This window comes from Natator depressus, chromosome 6 (genome assembly GCF_965152275.1).
Source record: "Natator depressus isolate rNatDep1 chromosome 6, rNatDep2.hap1, whole genome shotgun sequence".
In the NCBI taxonomy this organism is placed as follows: Eukaryota; Metazoa; Chordata; order Testudines; family Cheloniidae; genus Natator; species Natator depressus.
Window position 1 is genome coordinate 61,021,095 of NC_134239.1, and position 18,961 is coordinate 61,040,055.

At 38.5% G+C, this 18,961-nt stretch overlaps 1 protein-coding gene across 4 annotated transcripts in view; it reads left to right on the top strand.

Annotated features, from left to right (window-relative positions):
* FUT8 (fucosyltransferase 8) overlaps positions 1 to 18,961 on the top strand; it is a 285,280-nt gene that overhangs the window by 210,764 nt on the left and 55,555 nt on the right. For all 4 annotated transcript variants that reach the window (XM_074957028.1, XM_074957027.1, XM_074957030.1 and 1 more), the window contains 2 exons: positions 6,611 to 6,725; positions 15,763 to 16,000. In XM_074957028.1, coding sequence (XP_074813129.1) covers positions 6,611 to 6,725; positions 15,763 to 16,000 — 353 coding nt within the window. The remainder of the gene's footprint in view (positions 1 to 6,610; positions 6,726 to 15,762; positions 16,001 to 18,961) is intronic.

Sequence of the window (18,961 nt, forward strand, 5' to 3'; positions counted from 1 at the left end):
GGCCTTGCCTTTCCTTAAACTATTCCATCCTATTGAATGGGGTAGGCTGAAGAGCAGAATGAAGACAAGTTTGGACAGAGAAGAAGCTGATGACTCTTCTGATGCCAAATCTGTGTTGCATATCAACAGTTTGACAGTGGTGCTGATGTGGATGATCTTAAATACCCCCAGTATTTGCAGAAGTTAGCTAACTCAACTGGTTTGCATTAGAACAGGTTCAGAAATCTGCAAGAGGTACAATAGAGAGGTATCTGGACCATAACTCTCATCTTCTAGAATTGCCATGCTCTTACATCACTTGTTGGATCAGCTGATGAAGAATGTGTGGAAGACCCCTTACACAGCTCCTCTCAGTCTGCTGTAGATGCAAATATAAAGTATTTAAAGTCTCAGCTTGTTCCATTTTATCCATAATGGTGTGTTGTATTGTGGTTCCTAACTTACACCAGCGTATATAGATCTGTTTTATGATAGTCAAAAATAACAAATTAATGCAGCCAGTTAATAAAACACACGCTAATGAAGACATCTAAAATGGAAGTCAGAGTAAACTATCTGTACCCCTTCTGAAAGATTAATTTGACTCTGAATAGTCATCTGTTAGCAACTACTGTTTCTGAATGGCTTTCTGGTCACATGGCCACTTACTCTAAAAAAAATATTTTTTTTTGCAGTGGGCTCTTCAGCTGCTGATGTTGATCCACTACCTGGAGTCTATGCTTGTTGCCACTGGGGTGAAATCTTGGCCCCACTGAAATCAACTGGAGTTTTGTCATTGACTTCAATGAGGCTAGAATTTTCCCCCCAGTACTTTTTTAATCAGTGTTTTGGTGGACTTGTAAAAGGCCCTGTGTACCCCATGACATTCTGATCCAAAGTTCTGCAGTAGCATTCTCAGATTCTGCCACACTTCCATCTGGCAGGATAACCAATTCTGTGGTGTTTTCATTTAATTTTTTCAAAGTTTTTCTATTATGAAATATGAAATTTAATAATGGTCACATAAACACCACCCTATACAGGAAACCTACTGACCGCTATTCTTACCTACATGCCTCCAGCCTTCATCCAGACCACACCACACGATCCATTGTCTACAGCCAAGCTCTACGATACAACCGCATTTGCTCCAACCCCTCAGACAGAGACAAACACCTACAAGATCTCTATCAAGCATTCTTACAACTGCAGTACCCACCTGCTGAAGTGAAGAAACAGATTGGCAGAGCCAGAAGAGTACCCAGAAGTCACCTACTACAGGACAGGCCCAACAAAGAAAATAACAGAACGCCATTGGCCATCACCTTCAGCCCCCAACTAAAACCTCTCCAACGCATCATCAAGGATCTACAACCTATCCTGAAGGACGACCCATCACTCTCACAGTTCTTGGGAGACAGGCCAGTCCTTGCTTACAGACAGCCCCGCAACCTGAAGCAAATACTTACCAGCAACCACACACCACACAACAGAACCACTAACCCAGGAACCTATCCTTGCAACAAAGCCCGTTGCCAACTGTGTCCACATATCTATTCAGGGGACACCATCATAGGGCCTAATCACATGAGCCACACTATCAGAGCCTCGTTCACCTGCACATCTACCAATGTGATATATGCCATCATGTGCCAGCAATGCCCCTCTGCCATGTACATTGGTCAAACTGGACAGTCTCTACGTAAAAGAATAAATGGACACAAATCAGACGTCAAGAATTATAACATTCAAAAACCAGTTGGAGAACACTTCAATCTCTTTGGTCACTCGATTACAGACCTAAAAGTTGCAATTCTTCAACAAAAAAACTTCAAAAGCAGACTCCAACGAGAGACTGCTGAATTGGAATTAGTTTGCAAACTGGATACAATTAACTTAGGCTTGAATAGAGACTGGGAGTGGATGGGTCATTACACAAAGTAAAACTATTTCCCCATGTTTATTCCCCCCCTCCACCCCCCACTGTTCCTCAGACGTTCTTGTCAACTGCTGGAAATGGCCCACCTTGATTATCACTACAAAAGGTCGTCGTCCCCCCCCCGCCACTCTCCTGCTGGTAATAACTCACCTTAAGTGATCACTCTCTTGTTACAGTGTGTATGATAACACCCATTGTTTCATGTTCTCTATGTATATAAATCTCCCCACTGTATTTTCCACTGAATGCATCCGATGAAGTGAGCTGTAGCTCACAAAAGCTTATGCTCAAATAAATTGGTTAGTCTCTAAGGTGCCACAAGTACTCCTTTTCTTTTTGCGAATCATAGAAGTGGGACTCCCCTTACCATGTTTCTTGTTTATATTCATCAAGATTACTTTACATTGTCCCCACATTCTTATTTTTTGACTTATCCCACTGAGACATTGTTTGTTTCAGGCTTTCTGCTGATTCAAGACTGTACTGCATTGGTTGTCACTCTTCATGTTTTCTTCACAACCATCAGAGCTGGACATGTAATTCTTCTTTTAAATGAAAAGCTTAAAATGAAAGCTTAGATTCTGTAAAATAAACTATGTGTTGAAGGGTAGATTCTGTGGCAATGGACAACGTATTGCTGTGAGCTTGTGTTGCTTCTGCAAATGTATTATTTTGTCAGTGCACGAACACCTGTCAATAGATACCTGGATGTTCTCAAGAAATAGAGAGCAAGCATTCTCCTTGGATTTGATGAGTGTCTTCTGTGTCTTCTATCTCAGTGGTTCTCAAAGCCGGTCCACCGCTTGTTCAGGGAAAGCCCCTGGCGCGCTGGACCACTTTGTTTACCTGCCGCGTCTGCAGGTTTGACCAATCGCGGCTCCCACTGGCCGAGGTTCACTGCTCCAGGCCCATGGGGGCTGCAGGAAGCGGCACGGGCCAAGGGCCCCCCTGAACTCTCCTGCCCTCTATCCAGCCCTCCCTGCCCCCTTACCGCACTGCCTGGAGCACCCGTGGCTGGCGGCGCTACAGCCATGGCACCCGGCTGGAGCCAGCCACGCCACCGCGCAGCACAGAGCACCTGGTCAGGCAATGCTCTGCAGCTGCGCTGCCCCAGGAGCTCACAACCCCGTCGCCCAGAGCATTGTGCCAGTGGTGCAGTGAGCTGAGGCTGCGCGGGAGGGGGAACAGCAGGGGAGGGGCCGAGGGCTAGCCTCCTGGGCCAGGAGCTCCGGGGCCGGACAGGAGGGTTCCGTGGGCCGGTTGTGGCCTGCGGGCTGTTGTTTGCCCACCTGTGAACTAGACTTTATGAACCTATGGTGTGGTCCAGTATGACAGTTTTTACAGTCCAGTCAATCCACAACAAAGGTTTCAGCTGTGAAGCATTTAAAGACCTTGAATATGTACACCCTTGAGTCCAAAGCTTTGTTGAATACAAAGCTCAGTAAAAGCTCTGTCAGTCCAATTGGCTCTGATAGCCAAAGCAAAAAAGAAAGGTCTGTTGCTGTAAATATTCATTGTGGTCTAACTTGGGTCAGAAGAAACACTCCACATAATGGATTGGAGAGTGGGGTGACATCAAAGATGTCGTTGAAGTCAAGTCAGGCTGGCTCAGGGCTGCTTAAATTCTGTATATATCAGCTGTAGTAGAAAAGGATGTTCATGATTTGATTCCTTGGATAACAGCCCTGTGAAAATTGTAATTTCATGCACTGAGCAGAAATCATGAAATTAGCTCTGCACTGTGATTTTTCCAGTATTCTAGACATTAAAATGAAATGAAGAGAGCAGGGTCATGTAATTTTGTTGTGTTCCATCCATCCATCATTTTACATTGGGTTTGTGGTGGAGCATTAAAGCAGGAGAAGGCGGTACAGTAGCTATCACTGCTTGGAACATGAGCAGCTGCAGCCTCACCAGGAAAGCAGAACTGGGCATTCTCCTGAGCCAGTCTCATGCTCAGTGCATAACGCACAGGAGCTGCATGTCAGAGCAGTTCAGGGGATGTCTGCAGTCACTTGTATGCAAAGAAATGCACCAGTAATCTTTTGCTGACTGCATTCCATGCATAATCTGCGAATTTCAATACTTTACCTGTGATTCTGCCATGAATTTAAAAAAAAAAATTCACAGGGCCTTAGTGAAAGCATTTTAGTCAGATCTGAGTCCTGTTTTGAGTCTATTTCTAGGTGCCTTACACCCACAAATTATGGTTCATTCCTTCTTAGGGAGGGGGGGCTCTTCCTTATCTCCTCCTTCTTCCAAGTGGCTTATTCTTCTTTATTATTGTCTCATGGTCCTCTGAGGCATAAGTCACTCTTGAAGCAGAACTGCCTCATAGCCAGTCGATCCGCAGCCTGTAGCAGTGCATGGGATTCTTCCGTCCTAAGTACAGGACTCTGCCTTGTCCTTGTTGAACCTCATCAGATTTCTTTTGGCCCAATCCTCCAATTTGTATAGGTCCCTCTGCACTCTATCCCTACTCTCCAGCATATCTACCTCTCCCCCCAGCTTAGCATCATCTGCGAACTTGCTGAGGGTGCAATCCATCCCATTATCCAGATCATTAATGAAGTTGTTGAACAAAACTGGTCCCAGGACAGACCCCTGGGGCACTCCACTTGCTACCAGCTGCCAACTAGACATCGAGTCATTGATCGCTACCCATTGAGCCTGATGATCTAGCCAACTTTGTCCACCGTATAGTCCAGTTCATCCAATCCATACTACTTTAACTTACTGGCAAGAATACTGTGGGAGACCGTATCAAAAGCTTTGCTAAAGTCAAGATACATCACGTCCTCCGCTTTCCCCATATCCACAGAGCCAGTTATCTCATCATAGAAGGCAATCAGCAGGAGGGTACATGGTGCCAGTGTGGACTTACATGCTGAGCCTGCTCCCCACTTTGTCAACAAGCCTGCTTATAAGGAGTAGCCTCAGCCAAGGAGCTCCAGTGCCACAGAGTACTGCAAGGTAGAGTCTCTTATACCACCCTTACCCTGAGAGGGCATTACCAGGGGATCCTAGGAGAATAAGCATGTTCCCTGACCCTCACCCTTTTTGTATCCCCATTGGCTCCCTCCATCGCCCCACCCCTGTTATGTTTCCTCCCTCTGCTCCAGTATTCCTATGTGTGGTTCATCAAGACTCTCGGCTGGTAAATCACAACCCCTCAAGTCCAAATAAACGGGGTATCATCCCAAATGCTTAAAGTTTGTCAATGTTACAAGCAACTTGGGTACTATAATCAGAAGTTTTAAGCAGCGGTAACTGTAGGCATTGCGCCTTTCTCTGCCTGTAATGTTGGATTATTAGGTTATTAAATGTAAAATTATAGTATTTGCAGAGTAGACAAGGTAATGTCATTATGAGTAACATAATATTTTTCATTTACTGACTCTTCTTTGCGTAATTTGGGTATTGAGCGAATAGGAATCTAAATCCCACCCTACTATGAATACTGGATTTTGCCAAGAGAGCCCCCTTCCACTTGTTGTCTACCTCTGATTGCTTCCTCTCTCCAAGCCCCTCCCCTCAAAAAATTTTGGATACCATAAAAGGCCTGTGGTATGTGGTTGTGGCTGTCTTTGATGTGCTGCTGTTCTACCCAAATTCCCTCCTGTTGGTCAGGATGCCTAATCGTATCCCCAGTATATTGCCATCTTCCTGCTCTCTTCTGCTGGCCAGAATTTTCTTACCACCCTTCCCTGGACCTTCAGTTATGACTATCCACTAGATACTAATACAGAAGTCATCATTTAGTATCTGACGGATACTAAAAAATGATCTCCATATTCTGTAGTCTAAATTTGTGATACTAATGTAGATTTTTTTGCACTTAATGCTTATACATTTTAAATATAACTGCTTCATACAGAGAGATACAAAAGTATGCCCATGTGCATTGATATGAAAGCTTTTTCTGAACTATTGTGACTTAAATCCAGATTTACATCATGCTCACATCTCATGTCACTCTTCCTATGCTGTTACTTATATTTTCCATAATATTATTTTTTAATTATAAACAAAGAGACACTTCTTTATCCCAAATTTTTTAATAATATTCTACAGTTGGTTTGCAGGTGTACTAATAAGAACTATGGGAACACAGTAGAATCTCTGAACCATGACATTTACAATGTTACATTTATATAAAGACAGTAAGCTGATCTCTGATGGCATAGCAACATCACATTGTCAGAGAAGCCACATTAGGAGTCCCCCTCTGATTGTCTCTTTTCCTGGGCCAATGAATTTCAGATCTATCCTGGAACTAATGCTTTTGGGGCTTTTCTTCAGTGAAAAATTTTGATTAGTGGGCTTAAGAGTTTTTCTACCCCACAGCCATTTAATAGTGCAGTTACGTATGGATAAGAGAAATATGGTAAATGGAGGACACAGAATCAGATAATGTGTACACACCCATCCTGGGTTGCTGTTTGTGTTGGGAGATACATGCAGAGAGAGGTAATCTGCACTGATGCCGTGGCATACCAACAGTCAAATTAATTTAGTGTTGTGCAGTGCATATGTACCTGTCCCCTCTTAGTTTAATTACGTATTCTGTCCACTAAAAACGTTTAAGCAGATCAGTGTAATCAGAAGGCCTATTTAATTTCTCTTTGTGGCTTTGCCTAGCCCTCTAATTTAGTATTAAGGTAGCTATCTAATGTTGCTTGCCTTTTATAGGTCGATAATGACAGATCTGTACTACCTCAGTCAAACAGATGGAGCAGGTGATTGGCGAGAAAAAGAAGCCAAAGATCTGACAGAGCTGGTACAGAGGAGAATAACATATCTTCAGGTAAGAAGGTAGAATAAAAGTGCTTAAATCAAGAGGAAATATTAAAAATGGGATTTGTTGAAAAAATATTTTAACCCACTAAAATATGCCAATGTAGTAAGAACATTCAAGTAATTTAAGTGAATGTATAGGTGCAAATTCTGTAGACAGCAATATGAGAGGATTTATGTTGTACATATGTAATAAATCCTTTGTATTTATGTGTAAAGTGAGCCAGTATTTTCACACAAAAAAGGACAATAACAGAAAAGGGTTTAACTGTTGTTTTAATTGTAATTGTGCAATAATATAATCTTCTGACATATATTTTGGGGGTGGGTATTTTTTTGTGCTGGATCCATGATTACCAGTAGACTATAACTTTGCCTTTTCATTCAGACTCTATAAGTCTGCAAAAGCTAACAATAGCTTGTGTTTTGGTATATTACAAGAAGTGGCTATATCTTTTGGGAGTTCTCCTATAGACACGTTCCTCAATTCATCAGTGGTGTCTCTGAAGTGAGAGAGAAGATACTTTACATAAATAATGTAATTATCCATTATCAATTACAGTGTCACTCACTGAACCATAAACAGCTGGTGTGCAGAACCATCATTCTCACTTAAAATTGTAATAGCTTTTATCTAAGCTTATTTAATTTCGACATGTTCATTAAAATTTCTCCCATAAAGATATTATCTTTAAATTCTGATCCGATCATGTTCTAGGTCCTCTTCCTCTGACTCTAACATCTTTTACCACCTATTCTAGTTCTTCCTGAGTTCCTCAATCCCTTAATTTTCAGTGTTTTCTTTTAAAGCCCCTGTACATCCTATAGAATTTATAGAAATCTCTAGTATTTTTAATATATCAAATTGTACTCCTGTATTTCTCTAATATTTCTGTAATAATTGCTCTTTCCCCCATTGTTATTGTACTCTGAAGAAACGTTCTTCTTACTATCCTTGAAAAAACTAATTGGACACTCATACTAGGTATGTTGTAAGTAGTTTAAGCAGAGAATATGTTAGCTATTTGTGTCTAACATCCCTGATATATCTCATTCTATATGTCAATAAATACCACACATATGCTGATGGCTCACAGATCTACATCTGCACTCCTGACCTGTCGTCTTCTTTCCAAACTAAAATCACAGCTTGTCTTTCCGACATCTCCTTGTGGATGTCCAACCATCAGCTTATTCTCAATGTGACTAGAACAGAACTCTTTATTTCTCCCCCCGTCCTTCCATCTTCCCCTTTTCTTAGCCATTATAGGCAACACCACCATCTTTTCTGTCACTTAAGCCCATAGCTTGGATGTTACCTTCAACATGATTCTCTCTAGATCTTAACATCAAAGCTGTGCCTAAATCCTGCTGCTTCTCTTCTCTCTGCATAGCATCTTTAAGATCTGGCCTTTCCTCTCCAAAGCTAAGCCGTTTGTCCAGACCCTCACCATCTCACATCTTGACATTTGTCTCACTATGACAAATGCATTTTGCTTCACATATGTCCATTCAAAACTATGCTATAAAGATCATGTTTCTGGCTTATCTCTCTAACCACATCACCCCTTTCTTTGGTTCCCTCCTCTGGTTCCCCCGCTCCACTCCATCAAATACAAACTACTAATCTTTGCTTTTATGTCCCTTAAGAGTTTTACATAATGATATTGTGAAAACTTAATCACTACTTTGTTTTATAACATGAAAGGAAACAAGACTGGGCAGGAAGAAATTTTGGCTGGTTTACATGTATTGCCATTATCTAACATAATTTTTGTATAACTGTTATAAAGTAGCAGAAAAATGTTTCAGCTGCTCTGCCTCTGATTTTTAGTAGCTAAAACTAATTTATGGTAGGGATAATATTTTAGATCTGGTGAATATTTCCTAGTGGAATATATACAAAAGAACTGGAGATAACACCGTGGGATCTACTGTTTCTCCCTTATTGATTTAGATTTGCAGCAAATGAAACTCCAGGTGATTATTAAAATGTCTTAGTGACATTGTTAACTTAAAAATAATATGTTGTTTAAAAAAGAATTCTTATATTACTCATAATACTGCACAATATTCCAAGTGAAAGAATTTTTAAAATCCAATATATTTGCTCTTTGTTTACTTTATATATATTTATCTCAGTTTGGGGAAAAATATCAATGAAGTCAGCTTTACTTTTTTTTTTATAGTCTATTTCACTTTCAAGTTCTTCGTGCTGTGGTGATTCAGACAATATAATGAAATGTATGTTTTAAAACAATTGTTTTTGGTTGGAATGTTAAAATTGTGAAACATTTCTATCAGTCTTACCTTTTTATAAAATACTATTATAAAATTTAATAGTTAGGCCAAATTTAGGTTGACAGTGTCTCTTTAATGTTTGTCATGTATAACCGTCCACATGGAATGATGAGCTGTCTTCATTCTTTCATAGTTCCTCAGGTAGGAACAGTTAGAAAGCATGAGTGTAAATGCTTGATATGTTCTTGTAAACACGCCTCTTTACAAAACACAGACACAATGACCATGCTGTTTGTTTGCCATTTTTGAAAGTCGATGAGAAAATTTTCCATGCCTGGTCTACTTTATTCCTTCTGGTATTAAAGCCTCAACAGAGTCAGCAAATTACCAGGAGAGAAGTCCTTAGGAGATTTCTGCCTTATCCACAATATCATTCAGAAATTCAATCAGGGATTTTATGTATATAGTTCCTTTAAATGGACCGTCAAGATTACATGTAATTCACTATGGATTTCTTTGTTCTGTTTCACTACTATAGATTTCAATAATCATATAATAGTGTCTGGAAATCTTTATATTTAGTGAATTCAAATTTTTGTGACTATACATGTAACCTGGCATTTTCTTATTCTCTTAATATCTTTTACCATATCCCTTTTTTTAGTATTTTACAATGTATGTTTAATGTGCTCCTCAACCATTGTTGAATTAATTTCACAGTATTGGATTAGTGAATAGACACCTTCTCCAAAAACACCTTAAAAGAAGTTTAGGCATGGGAATGGGGCTCAGCATGTTGAAAAGACAGTCTTTTAGGCAAAATAAAAAGGCTACCTAAAAATAAAACAAATGAGCAAAAGAGAAAATAGCAGCTGGAAAGCATGTTTTTAAATGATGTTTTTCAGGGAGATTGGAATTAGATGACATAAGTTTCTATACTTATATTTTTACAAGGGAAAATGTGGTGAACATATGAAAATTGAATAAGCTTAGAGAATGTCTACTACAATATTAAATCAAGTGTTGGCTCTGCTCCATCAGTTCGTTTGTAGTTCACTATCTAAATGTCTAATCTATAAGGGTAAAAACCTCCTTCAAGATGAACCCAGCTGATACCTACATGGGAAGTCTCCAACGGTAAGTCAGGACTAGTTTACCATTAGGGGATTGTAGACCGAGGGAAATAGTTTGCAGCCCCTCTGCATTCATGAGGTGATTGTGCTCAAGGTGAAATCCCTTCCTAGAGGAGGGTAGGTGACTGCCAGAGCACTCAGCTATACTACATTGGAGCAAGATCAGGCTCCCTGTTCTACTGCACCACATACATACTCAGGTGGTCCGCAAGACTGAGTCTGCTGGCTGGAGGAGTAGCAGCTCTGAGCTCCTTTTCCTCCCTAACCTTCCTTCCAAGGAGCAAAGAGAAGCCTGTGTGGGAAGGAGGGCTCACCAGGAGAAGCTGAAAGTTTTCAGATAGTGGAGGGGTGAGGTGGAAGGGAGCTCTTGGGCTGACAATTTATTCACCAGAGTGGAATGGGAAGAATGGAGCAGGAACAGGTCAGCAATACATATAAAAGACCGGGTCCTGCATTAAAGGGGAAAGTGACCATCATTAACTGGGGGATGGGGGAAGAGCTGGCCTGTATTGACTGTGGGTAAGTGGGTGGCGTGCGGGGCATCAACATTAATTTTGTGTGGGAAGAAACGACCTGGCACAGATTGTATAGCGTGCATGACATGTATTGTAGGGGGTGGGGGGAGGGCTGTGTGAATTAAATGAGGGGCAGCCTGGGATGAGAACTCCCCTCCTTCTGGCATTCTATGAGAAGCGTGGGTAAGGACTACCTCCTTCAAGCTTCCTAGCAGCCTGGTCGAGGACCTGGTCCTAAATGTGGAGCACTTGTGTTTTGTTGTACATCAAGCCATAAGCAAGAAATTGTTTTAGAAGTATAAAAGCTATTTATAAGACTGTTTTCTCACTGTGTGAATCAAATAAGCCAGTTTTGCCATCTGTAACAGGCCACCCTCTCACTCCACACCAATTAAAGTGTTACAGATGGCAAAGCTAGCTTATTTGATTCACACAATGAAAAAACATCTTTAAAAACACGTTTTATAATTAAAAGCAGTGTAATTTGTTGCCTATGGTACAACGTGCTACAGAGCACCGGTGTTCTACGTTCTGATAACTTGTCACATTTTGCTGGCTTGTGTCACACACATTAGACGGTTGAGAGGTTTGCCAGTGGCACTTTTGACAACTTCCTCCACTGACCCCACTGACTTTTTGAGTGCACTGGACAAGACCCAAAAGAAGAGGAGTTCCTGGTGAATTGTACTGTGTTACCCATGTCCCTTCCAGATGGACTTTCCACAGCTGGGGACCAGTAAACATGGTTCTTCTGACAGTGACTTGAACCCTATGTCTGTATATTTCTGACTGATTCTAATCAACTATGTCTCAAACACTATTTGGGCTTTATTTGGTCCAACTTGACTTGAGGTCGGATATAGAGCTGCCACCCACTATAGTGTTGTGCTACTAACCTGATCTCACACCATAAACTAAATACTTTGGGGCTGTTCTTTATATTGCCAAAACAGAATGTAGTGGTTTGTGACATTATTGTGAAATATGTCCTGCTGGCTTCTACACAGAGTACACTTACCCTGTGCATTAGGGAGTTCAGTCATTCACCAGCGGCAAGGAAAGGGAATAAAATGAGAGTAAAAATATTTGTGATGTATTATGGAAGATTCAGTACCATTGGGAATTTTGTTTTATGTTTAGAATAGCCTGACTAGACAAATGGGTTATAAAATGCTACCTATTCCTATGAAAACATGGGCATTTGTCAGGAGAGTAACATAAGTAATACTCTGATGCCTGGTAAAGTTTTAATTTATCTCCAAACTCATTTCAGTTGTTACATGAGGTTTTGCAGACAAGGGCTAGCACTTTTTAACACTTTGCAGAGTTTACTCGTTTCTTTTTTATGCTTTAATTGTATTACAAAACTGGATTTTCAAGGGGGAAGGGAAATTTTACTGTATTTTGAAATTTTCATTCCCCTTCTCTCCCCCCTCCTCCCCCCAAAAAAAGAAAAGAAAAGGTAAGTAGATCTGTCTCTAACTCCAGCTACATTCTGCAAGCCATCTATTAACCAGGAACGGGTAAGAACGGTGTAAGTTAAAGAACCAGAGGAATACATGGTTCCAATCTATCCTAAATACACTGAATTAATTAATTAATATAGTAAACCTTCAAAGAAAGAGAAGGAAATGGTGGGGGGCAGGGTGAAAGTGTAACTCTCAGAAAATAAACAAAAAGAAGACTGTAAGTAGGAAAAAGAAAAGGGAACCAACTAAAATTAAAGGAGCAAGAAAGAACCAATCTGTTCGGTCATCTGTAATTAATTACATTAATGACTTCTGTTACTCTATTTAATAGCAGCTGGCAGACAACCTGCCTGCTTTGTTGGTTGGCTATTTTTACATAATTCAAGTTAATAATTTGTTACATGAGCTTGCTGGAGCTGAGAATGCCATATGATTGATGTTTTTCAGCATACCTCAGAGAAAAAGTAAATATAAACTAAAACTCATTAACGACAGCATTTGTTATGGCGTTATACATCTGTAATTTGTTTGACGTATTCTGTTGATATAGTTACTCAAGCAGTTTATAAACAGCTGCAAACCCCAATAATAAGTGGAAACTTTTCATCCTTTTTTAGCAAAGTCGCTTATTGTATTCTTTATTATTTTTAGGTTGTTGAAGCTTGAGCTATGTAGTCAGTCCCCTTCCTGTTAAAGGGAAAACCACAATGTCCTGAGCAATGTTATTTTGATTATATAAATTGTATACATTGTGCCAAATATTCAGCCCAAGCTTAAGTGTACATATTTGTCATTGACTTCAGTGAGAGCGTACCTACTTATTTTTCCAAGGGCTGAATCTGATCCAAAGAGCATAACGTCAGTTAAAACAGAAAAATTAATGTGTAAGAAAAAATTATCTGTGTGTTTGTGTTTATGTAAGTATATGTTTTTATATATTTCTATTTGTGATGTGAGAAGAGAAAATGAATGTGTTTAAGTATAAAACTTTATGGATGGATAAATTTAGAAACAGGGATGAAAAGAAGGTTGATCAAACAGTAGAGAAGTAGCAATCTACAGTACATTCTGATTGCAATTTTACTAAATTATTTCAACATATCAATGGTTACACCCTTGCCTTTGAAATCTACAATGTAAATTGTTTGCAAGCTGTAAGTTGACTTAAAGCTTACCCCCTTGATACTGTAATGATCCATGCCTATGTACTTAAATTCTAAGGAGATAACTGCCTTCAAATTCTGGATTTCATTTTCAGAAACAGAAGGAAGAAAAATTATTTTTACTTGGTAAACTAAGGAGCAGCAAATACTGGGACTGATTCTGGAGTGACTCAGTTGGAATAAATGGAGTTACAATGGTGTAAAATCTGTGTAAGAAAGAAGAGAATCAGGCCCACTATTTTACTGGTGCATGAACAGAGCCCTCAACCCACCAGTAAAGTGATACAGTCGTGCACATATATGTGTTTACTACTGTTTGTTCAATCACAGTTTGGGAATTAGTAACTATATATCTAACATACTGGTTGTAAAAGTTATTAAACAAATTAAGTTAATCATATCCTTTTTAACTACACTGCATTGCTTTGAGGTCTAACAGAGAGCTAGTATAAAATGCTCTTTTGAAAACATAAACGTTAATATACTTAAAGGACAATTTAAAACTATTGGTTCTGAATAAGCTCTGTGAGAATTCTTATGAGCAGAAAGAAATACACACTCTTAAGGCATTCATCCCAATTTTAAGAGTGCTTTAAAAAAAGATTTTGGAAGAAATCAGCATAAAATCAACAACTAATCTGTTATGCGAAGGATAGTAAATTGACAAAAATATACAAAAACAATTATAAATAGAAATTTTTAAATGTATGTAAATACATTAAATTTACAATAAAAATAGAATGTGGTCGCATTCTTAATGTAAAGATTTTAGGGCAGAAAGAGATATTTCCCTTTCGTCTACTGTGCTAAGAAGAGAGATTTGTACAAATTAATGCCTCCTGAAATTATGAATCAAGTCATTAGGCAGCCACAAAATGTGAGTTAAAATGTGCTTTTAATATCTAAGAATTTATAATCCTTGGTATGTACAGCCTTATCTAAGGGTCACCACAGAGCTTCTCTCCCAAAGTCTTTAAATGCTGCATTAACTCTTTGGCATGCTCCTCTTCCTTCATGTAACCATTAGGCAGAGAAAACAATGAAGTAGGTGAAGAGCAAGCAAAAGATAAGCCATTTTGGCACCCAGGGACAGGCTCAATCTCCCTGCAATGCTTCAGATGGCCAGGACATAGCAGGTATGGAGTCTCAGCCTGTGCTCAACTGCTGGAACAACTGTCAAACTTGGGTTGTCTGGACAAAGCAACCTCATAAAGATAAGTTATCTATACCAGGTCCCTTAAATGGTTAGCTTCACACAGTCTACCCTTCCTAAAATTATTTTGGGCCAAACTGCCAAAATTTCAAAAGGTCAAATTTGAATGGATTGTTTTGGGAAAAATTAGCGGGAAAGCCAAATAAAATACATTGAAATACTCTTAAAAAATAGAAGTCTGAGGACTGCAGTTGTAGAGACATATAATTCTGAATAGTTCTCAGGAGGGAGGGTGATATTTAGCTTCCTCTCAGCAAAGGGCTTATCTATTTCCAAGTGTGGATAGGGAAAAATCCATTATAGACTGTTGGATAGGAAGGAGGGAAAGATATGGTTGTATTGATGCACAGAGTTACTGCCCTCTTGCAGTTAAACAACCCAAAATAACTTCTCATACTAAATATTTCATATAAAAATTATATTTATGGAAAAAAGATGTCTGGGAATATGTAAGTAACAATGGATACAGCAAAGAACAAAACTCTGACAGAAAAAGATCTTATCCGGACTTTAGAAACCCAAAAAGTATTTAATATTCTATAATTTTAAACATGCTTGCATTCCTTATTTAATGGCAGTTAAATTCAGTAGTTGTATCAGAAATTATTACATACTATAAATGGCCTTTAATGTAGATGATGTAGGATATAATGTCTTAAAAGTACAGAAAATTGTTTTAAAATTAGCTTATCAAGCTTTCAGTGCATAATGTTTTTGTGCAGAGCTGGACTATTTCAATAACTGGATTTTATGTTCATCAAGAATACAGTCCAGATTAAAATGTTGACTTTTACCACTTTGTTTAACCATGTAGTATGTTCTATACTTGGTTTGTAGTAAACTAGTTTGGAAAATAGTCTATTAATAAAGTGTTTGTTTGACTCTCTAGGCAGACTGAATTTTTCTTTTTAAATAATTCATGCATGTTCATTGAAATAGTGCTAACAAAGCTGGAGAAGAGTCAGAGGAAATCAAGAAAGAGCATTCCTACACAGAACTATTTTGGATGTGAGCTTTGAGACTGAATGTTATCATATTCTGACACCCTTAGAAATGAAAACATAATTTAATATCTTAAAGGTGTATTATTTTACATTGGAGTAGTGAAGTATATGTAATCGCTGTTCATGTTAACTGCTGAGAATGCACAAACAATTTTCATTCAGATGGTGCTTGTGTCTTCATTTTAATGTGGGATGTACTATACTGGCATGACTTGTGTGTGATTTATGACACTTGTCACTTATTAACTCAGAGAAATATGCCTTGTGTATATCTTGTCTTCAACTGTACTTCTTCATCCTTACTTACAGAACCCCAAGGATTGCAGCAAAGCCAAGAAACTTGTGTGTAATATCAACAAAGGCTGTGGCTATGGCTGTCAACTTCATCATGTTGTCTACTGCTTCATGATTGCATATGGAACACAACGAACACTCATTTTGGAGTCTCAAAATTGGCGCTATGCTACTGGTGGCTGGGAGACTGTCTTTAGACCTGTAAGTGAGACGTGCACAGACAGATCAGGCACTAGCACTGGACACTGGTCAGGTAAGACTCAATGAACAATTCTCAAATAATTTTCCTTTCGCCTTTTGTTGTGTCTACATTACAGGACTATATCATAACCTGTTTCTTGACTGTTAAGTATTGAGTAATAACTAACTATGATTGCAATTTTATGGATCATCATTTTCCCCTTCATTTATGTATTGTAATAGATACTAGTATCCTCTCTTAGAGGATTCTGTTACATCAGCAGGGAGTTTTTATGCAAAACCAGTTCCAAATCCAGACCAAAATCCTTGAACAGTATATCAAGTTACATTGGGTGGCAGATTAGGATCTCATTTTTGTGAGGGAATAGCGATGATAGTACAGAGAGGCAAGTGCTAAAGTATATAATCATACTGAAGGAAGTATGAAATATACTGAAGGAATCCTACTGAAGGAATATCATACTGAAGGAAGTATGAAATATAAATACAAAAAAAGCATATAATACATATTCAAAACAATAATAAGACATAAATTCTTACTATGAATCAAATAGACTAGTAAAACAGTAATTGGTGCCCATGTAGCAAGATAATGTGTGTATTTTTATTATTTAGGGCAGGAAATTAATTCATTATTTTATTGAACCAAATGCTTACAGAAGGAACATGGGGATTTTTTCCATTGGGCAGTAATAGATAGTCTCACACGTATATACAGAAAATGGAGAGGGTGGAATCACTTTTTCTAGTGAAACCTCACTGTCAACACCTGGCTGAGCTATGAACATAACTGTACAGGAAAACTCCAAAATCAAATTAGCTTGCATTTTGAACATTTCCCAAAATATTTGTATAAATGTACAATCCCATCACATTAGTATGAAGGAGCCTATTGCAGATGATTGGAAGTATGTCAGCCTTTTCCTCAAACTCTACGTTGAATATTGGCAGGAATTTTAATATCCAATTCCCTGTTTGCATATCTTTTATGTGAATGATTGTTTCCAAAAGTATTTAATATATTTTAGATAATCTTTCTCTATTGTTAGACATAATAAATACTGTTTCTTCAGAGTCGGTTATCTGATCATTTAAGCACTGTTGTCTTGTAAATGCATGAGAGTTTGGAAATATTGGAATAAATGCATGAGAGAGACAGTTTGGAATCTGGCCCTCTGTGTCTTTAATGGATCAAAGGAACATAGCTGATGATTCTGATATAATCAACTAGATTAATCTAGTGAGATCCGAGAAGTCTCACTTTCTATACAAAGATATGTGATTTCCAGAGGAAACAGTGGATTCTTACAAAAGGGAGACAAAGGGAATGGAGGGTATTAAATAGTTTTGGAAATTATTGTCCATATAATCATTGTGTGGTCAGTAAATAGGTTAATTATTGAGTGCGTAAAGAGTGGATAAACCTAGACTATGGAAGAAGGGAAACATATTCAGATGCTATATCTGGGATTTGTAGTTGTTCCGTAGAGATCTAATGTTTTGGGGGGCAATTTCTCTGCCAGTCAGCTGATGGAACCCAGCTGTGCTGCATACTAGAGCGTTAAATTTGGAAGGCCAAACTACCTTTGAATTAGTGACCTGTCCAAATATATTTTAATATATGATTCTGGAGTTTTGTTGAATAGAATTGGAAAAGATACTAGAAGCACTTAAAGGTAGCTAATATGGGTTCATATTAATGGTGTTTAACTGAGAAAATGACAGGTTTAAGATATTCCAGTTAGGCAAATGTTTATTAAAATGAATAGCAAAAGGGGCATCCTTTAATTTAAATAGCTCCAAATAATTGTTGCCGTTGCTTCAGTACTTTAGGAGGTTTCAGAGCAGCAGCCGTGTTAGTCTGTATCCGCAAAAAGAAAAGGAGTACTTGTGGCACCTTAGAGACTAACACATTATTTGAGCATAAGCTTTCGTGAGCTACAAATTTGTTACAGACAAATTGGTTAGTCTCTAAAGTGCCACAAGTACTCCTTTTCTTTTTACTTTAGGAGGGAATACCATAAAGATAAACACAAAAAGTAAGGTGTCATCTGCATATAATGCTATCCATAGATCAGTACACCTAACTTTTATTCAGGTAATATGGTTGCTGGACCAGAGATTCCATAGTAAGAATAAACAGTAAGGGAGATAAACAGTCCTGCATTGTACCACATCTCAGGCCAAAGCTTTAGGTTCATTAGCATTAATAAAGAACTTGGCTGTTGATACATGGTATGTTAGTCATATCCAAGTAAAATGTTTTGGTCCAGTTACCATTTGCTCAAGGGCAGAAAAGCAGGATTGATATTTTTATCATCTATTTTAGAGTAGCTCTAGAGACCCACAAAAGGATTTTGGCCCCACCATCACGGTCACTATTGTTGAATTCCATTCACATATATCATTATCCTTTTGAAAAGATATTACATTAGCTGGGGTGATAAATATAATTATTTTGACTACATTTCAGGCTTATCTGGATATGTTGATGGATCAGGGACCTCTCTCTGAGCTAATATCCATTTTGCTTCTAAAAATACTAGTTAACAATAGAATTCAGAACAGAAGTATTGAAATAAATGTATCTTCTTATTGTTGCCAAGATTCCAGATTTTCTCAAGATGATGTCTTTGTCAAGAAGTTCAGTAATTTCGCCGGTATAGGACTTGATTGACGTCTTTCTGTCTGTGAAACAGCAGGTACTTGCAGTGCCTCAAATGAAGGCTTCAGATCCAGTTAGGACCTTTACAAGATTTTCTCATGCACAGCCAACCCATTTTTCTTGCATAAACTTTTGGGTGAACTACATAACACCAACGCTCATAGAGGCAGCTCACTGGTGAGAAGTTTGTGTACACAACTATTCCCCGTGTATAAATTTATGAACTGCATCACAAAGCCAGTGTTCTGACAGAAGCAGCTCACAGTATCTTTTCCCATGTTCATAGGAAAAGTCTTTGGATCCTGCATTTGCAGGTATTCATTTCCTGTTTATTCATTCTCTCTCTCT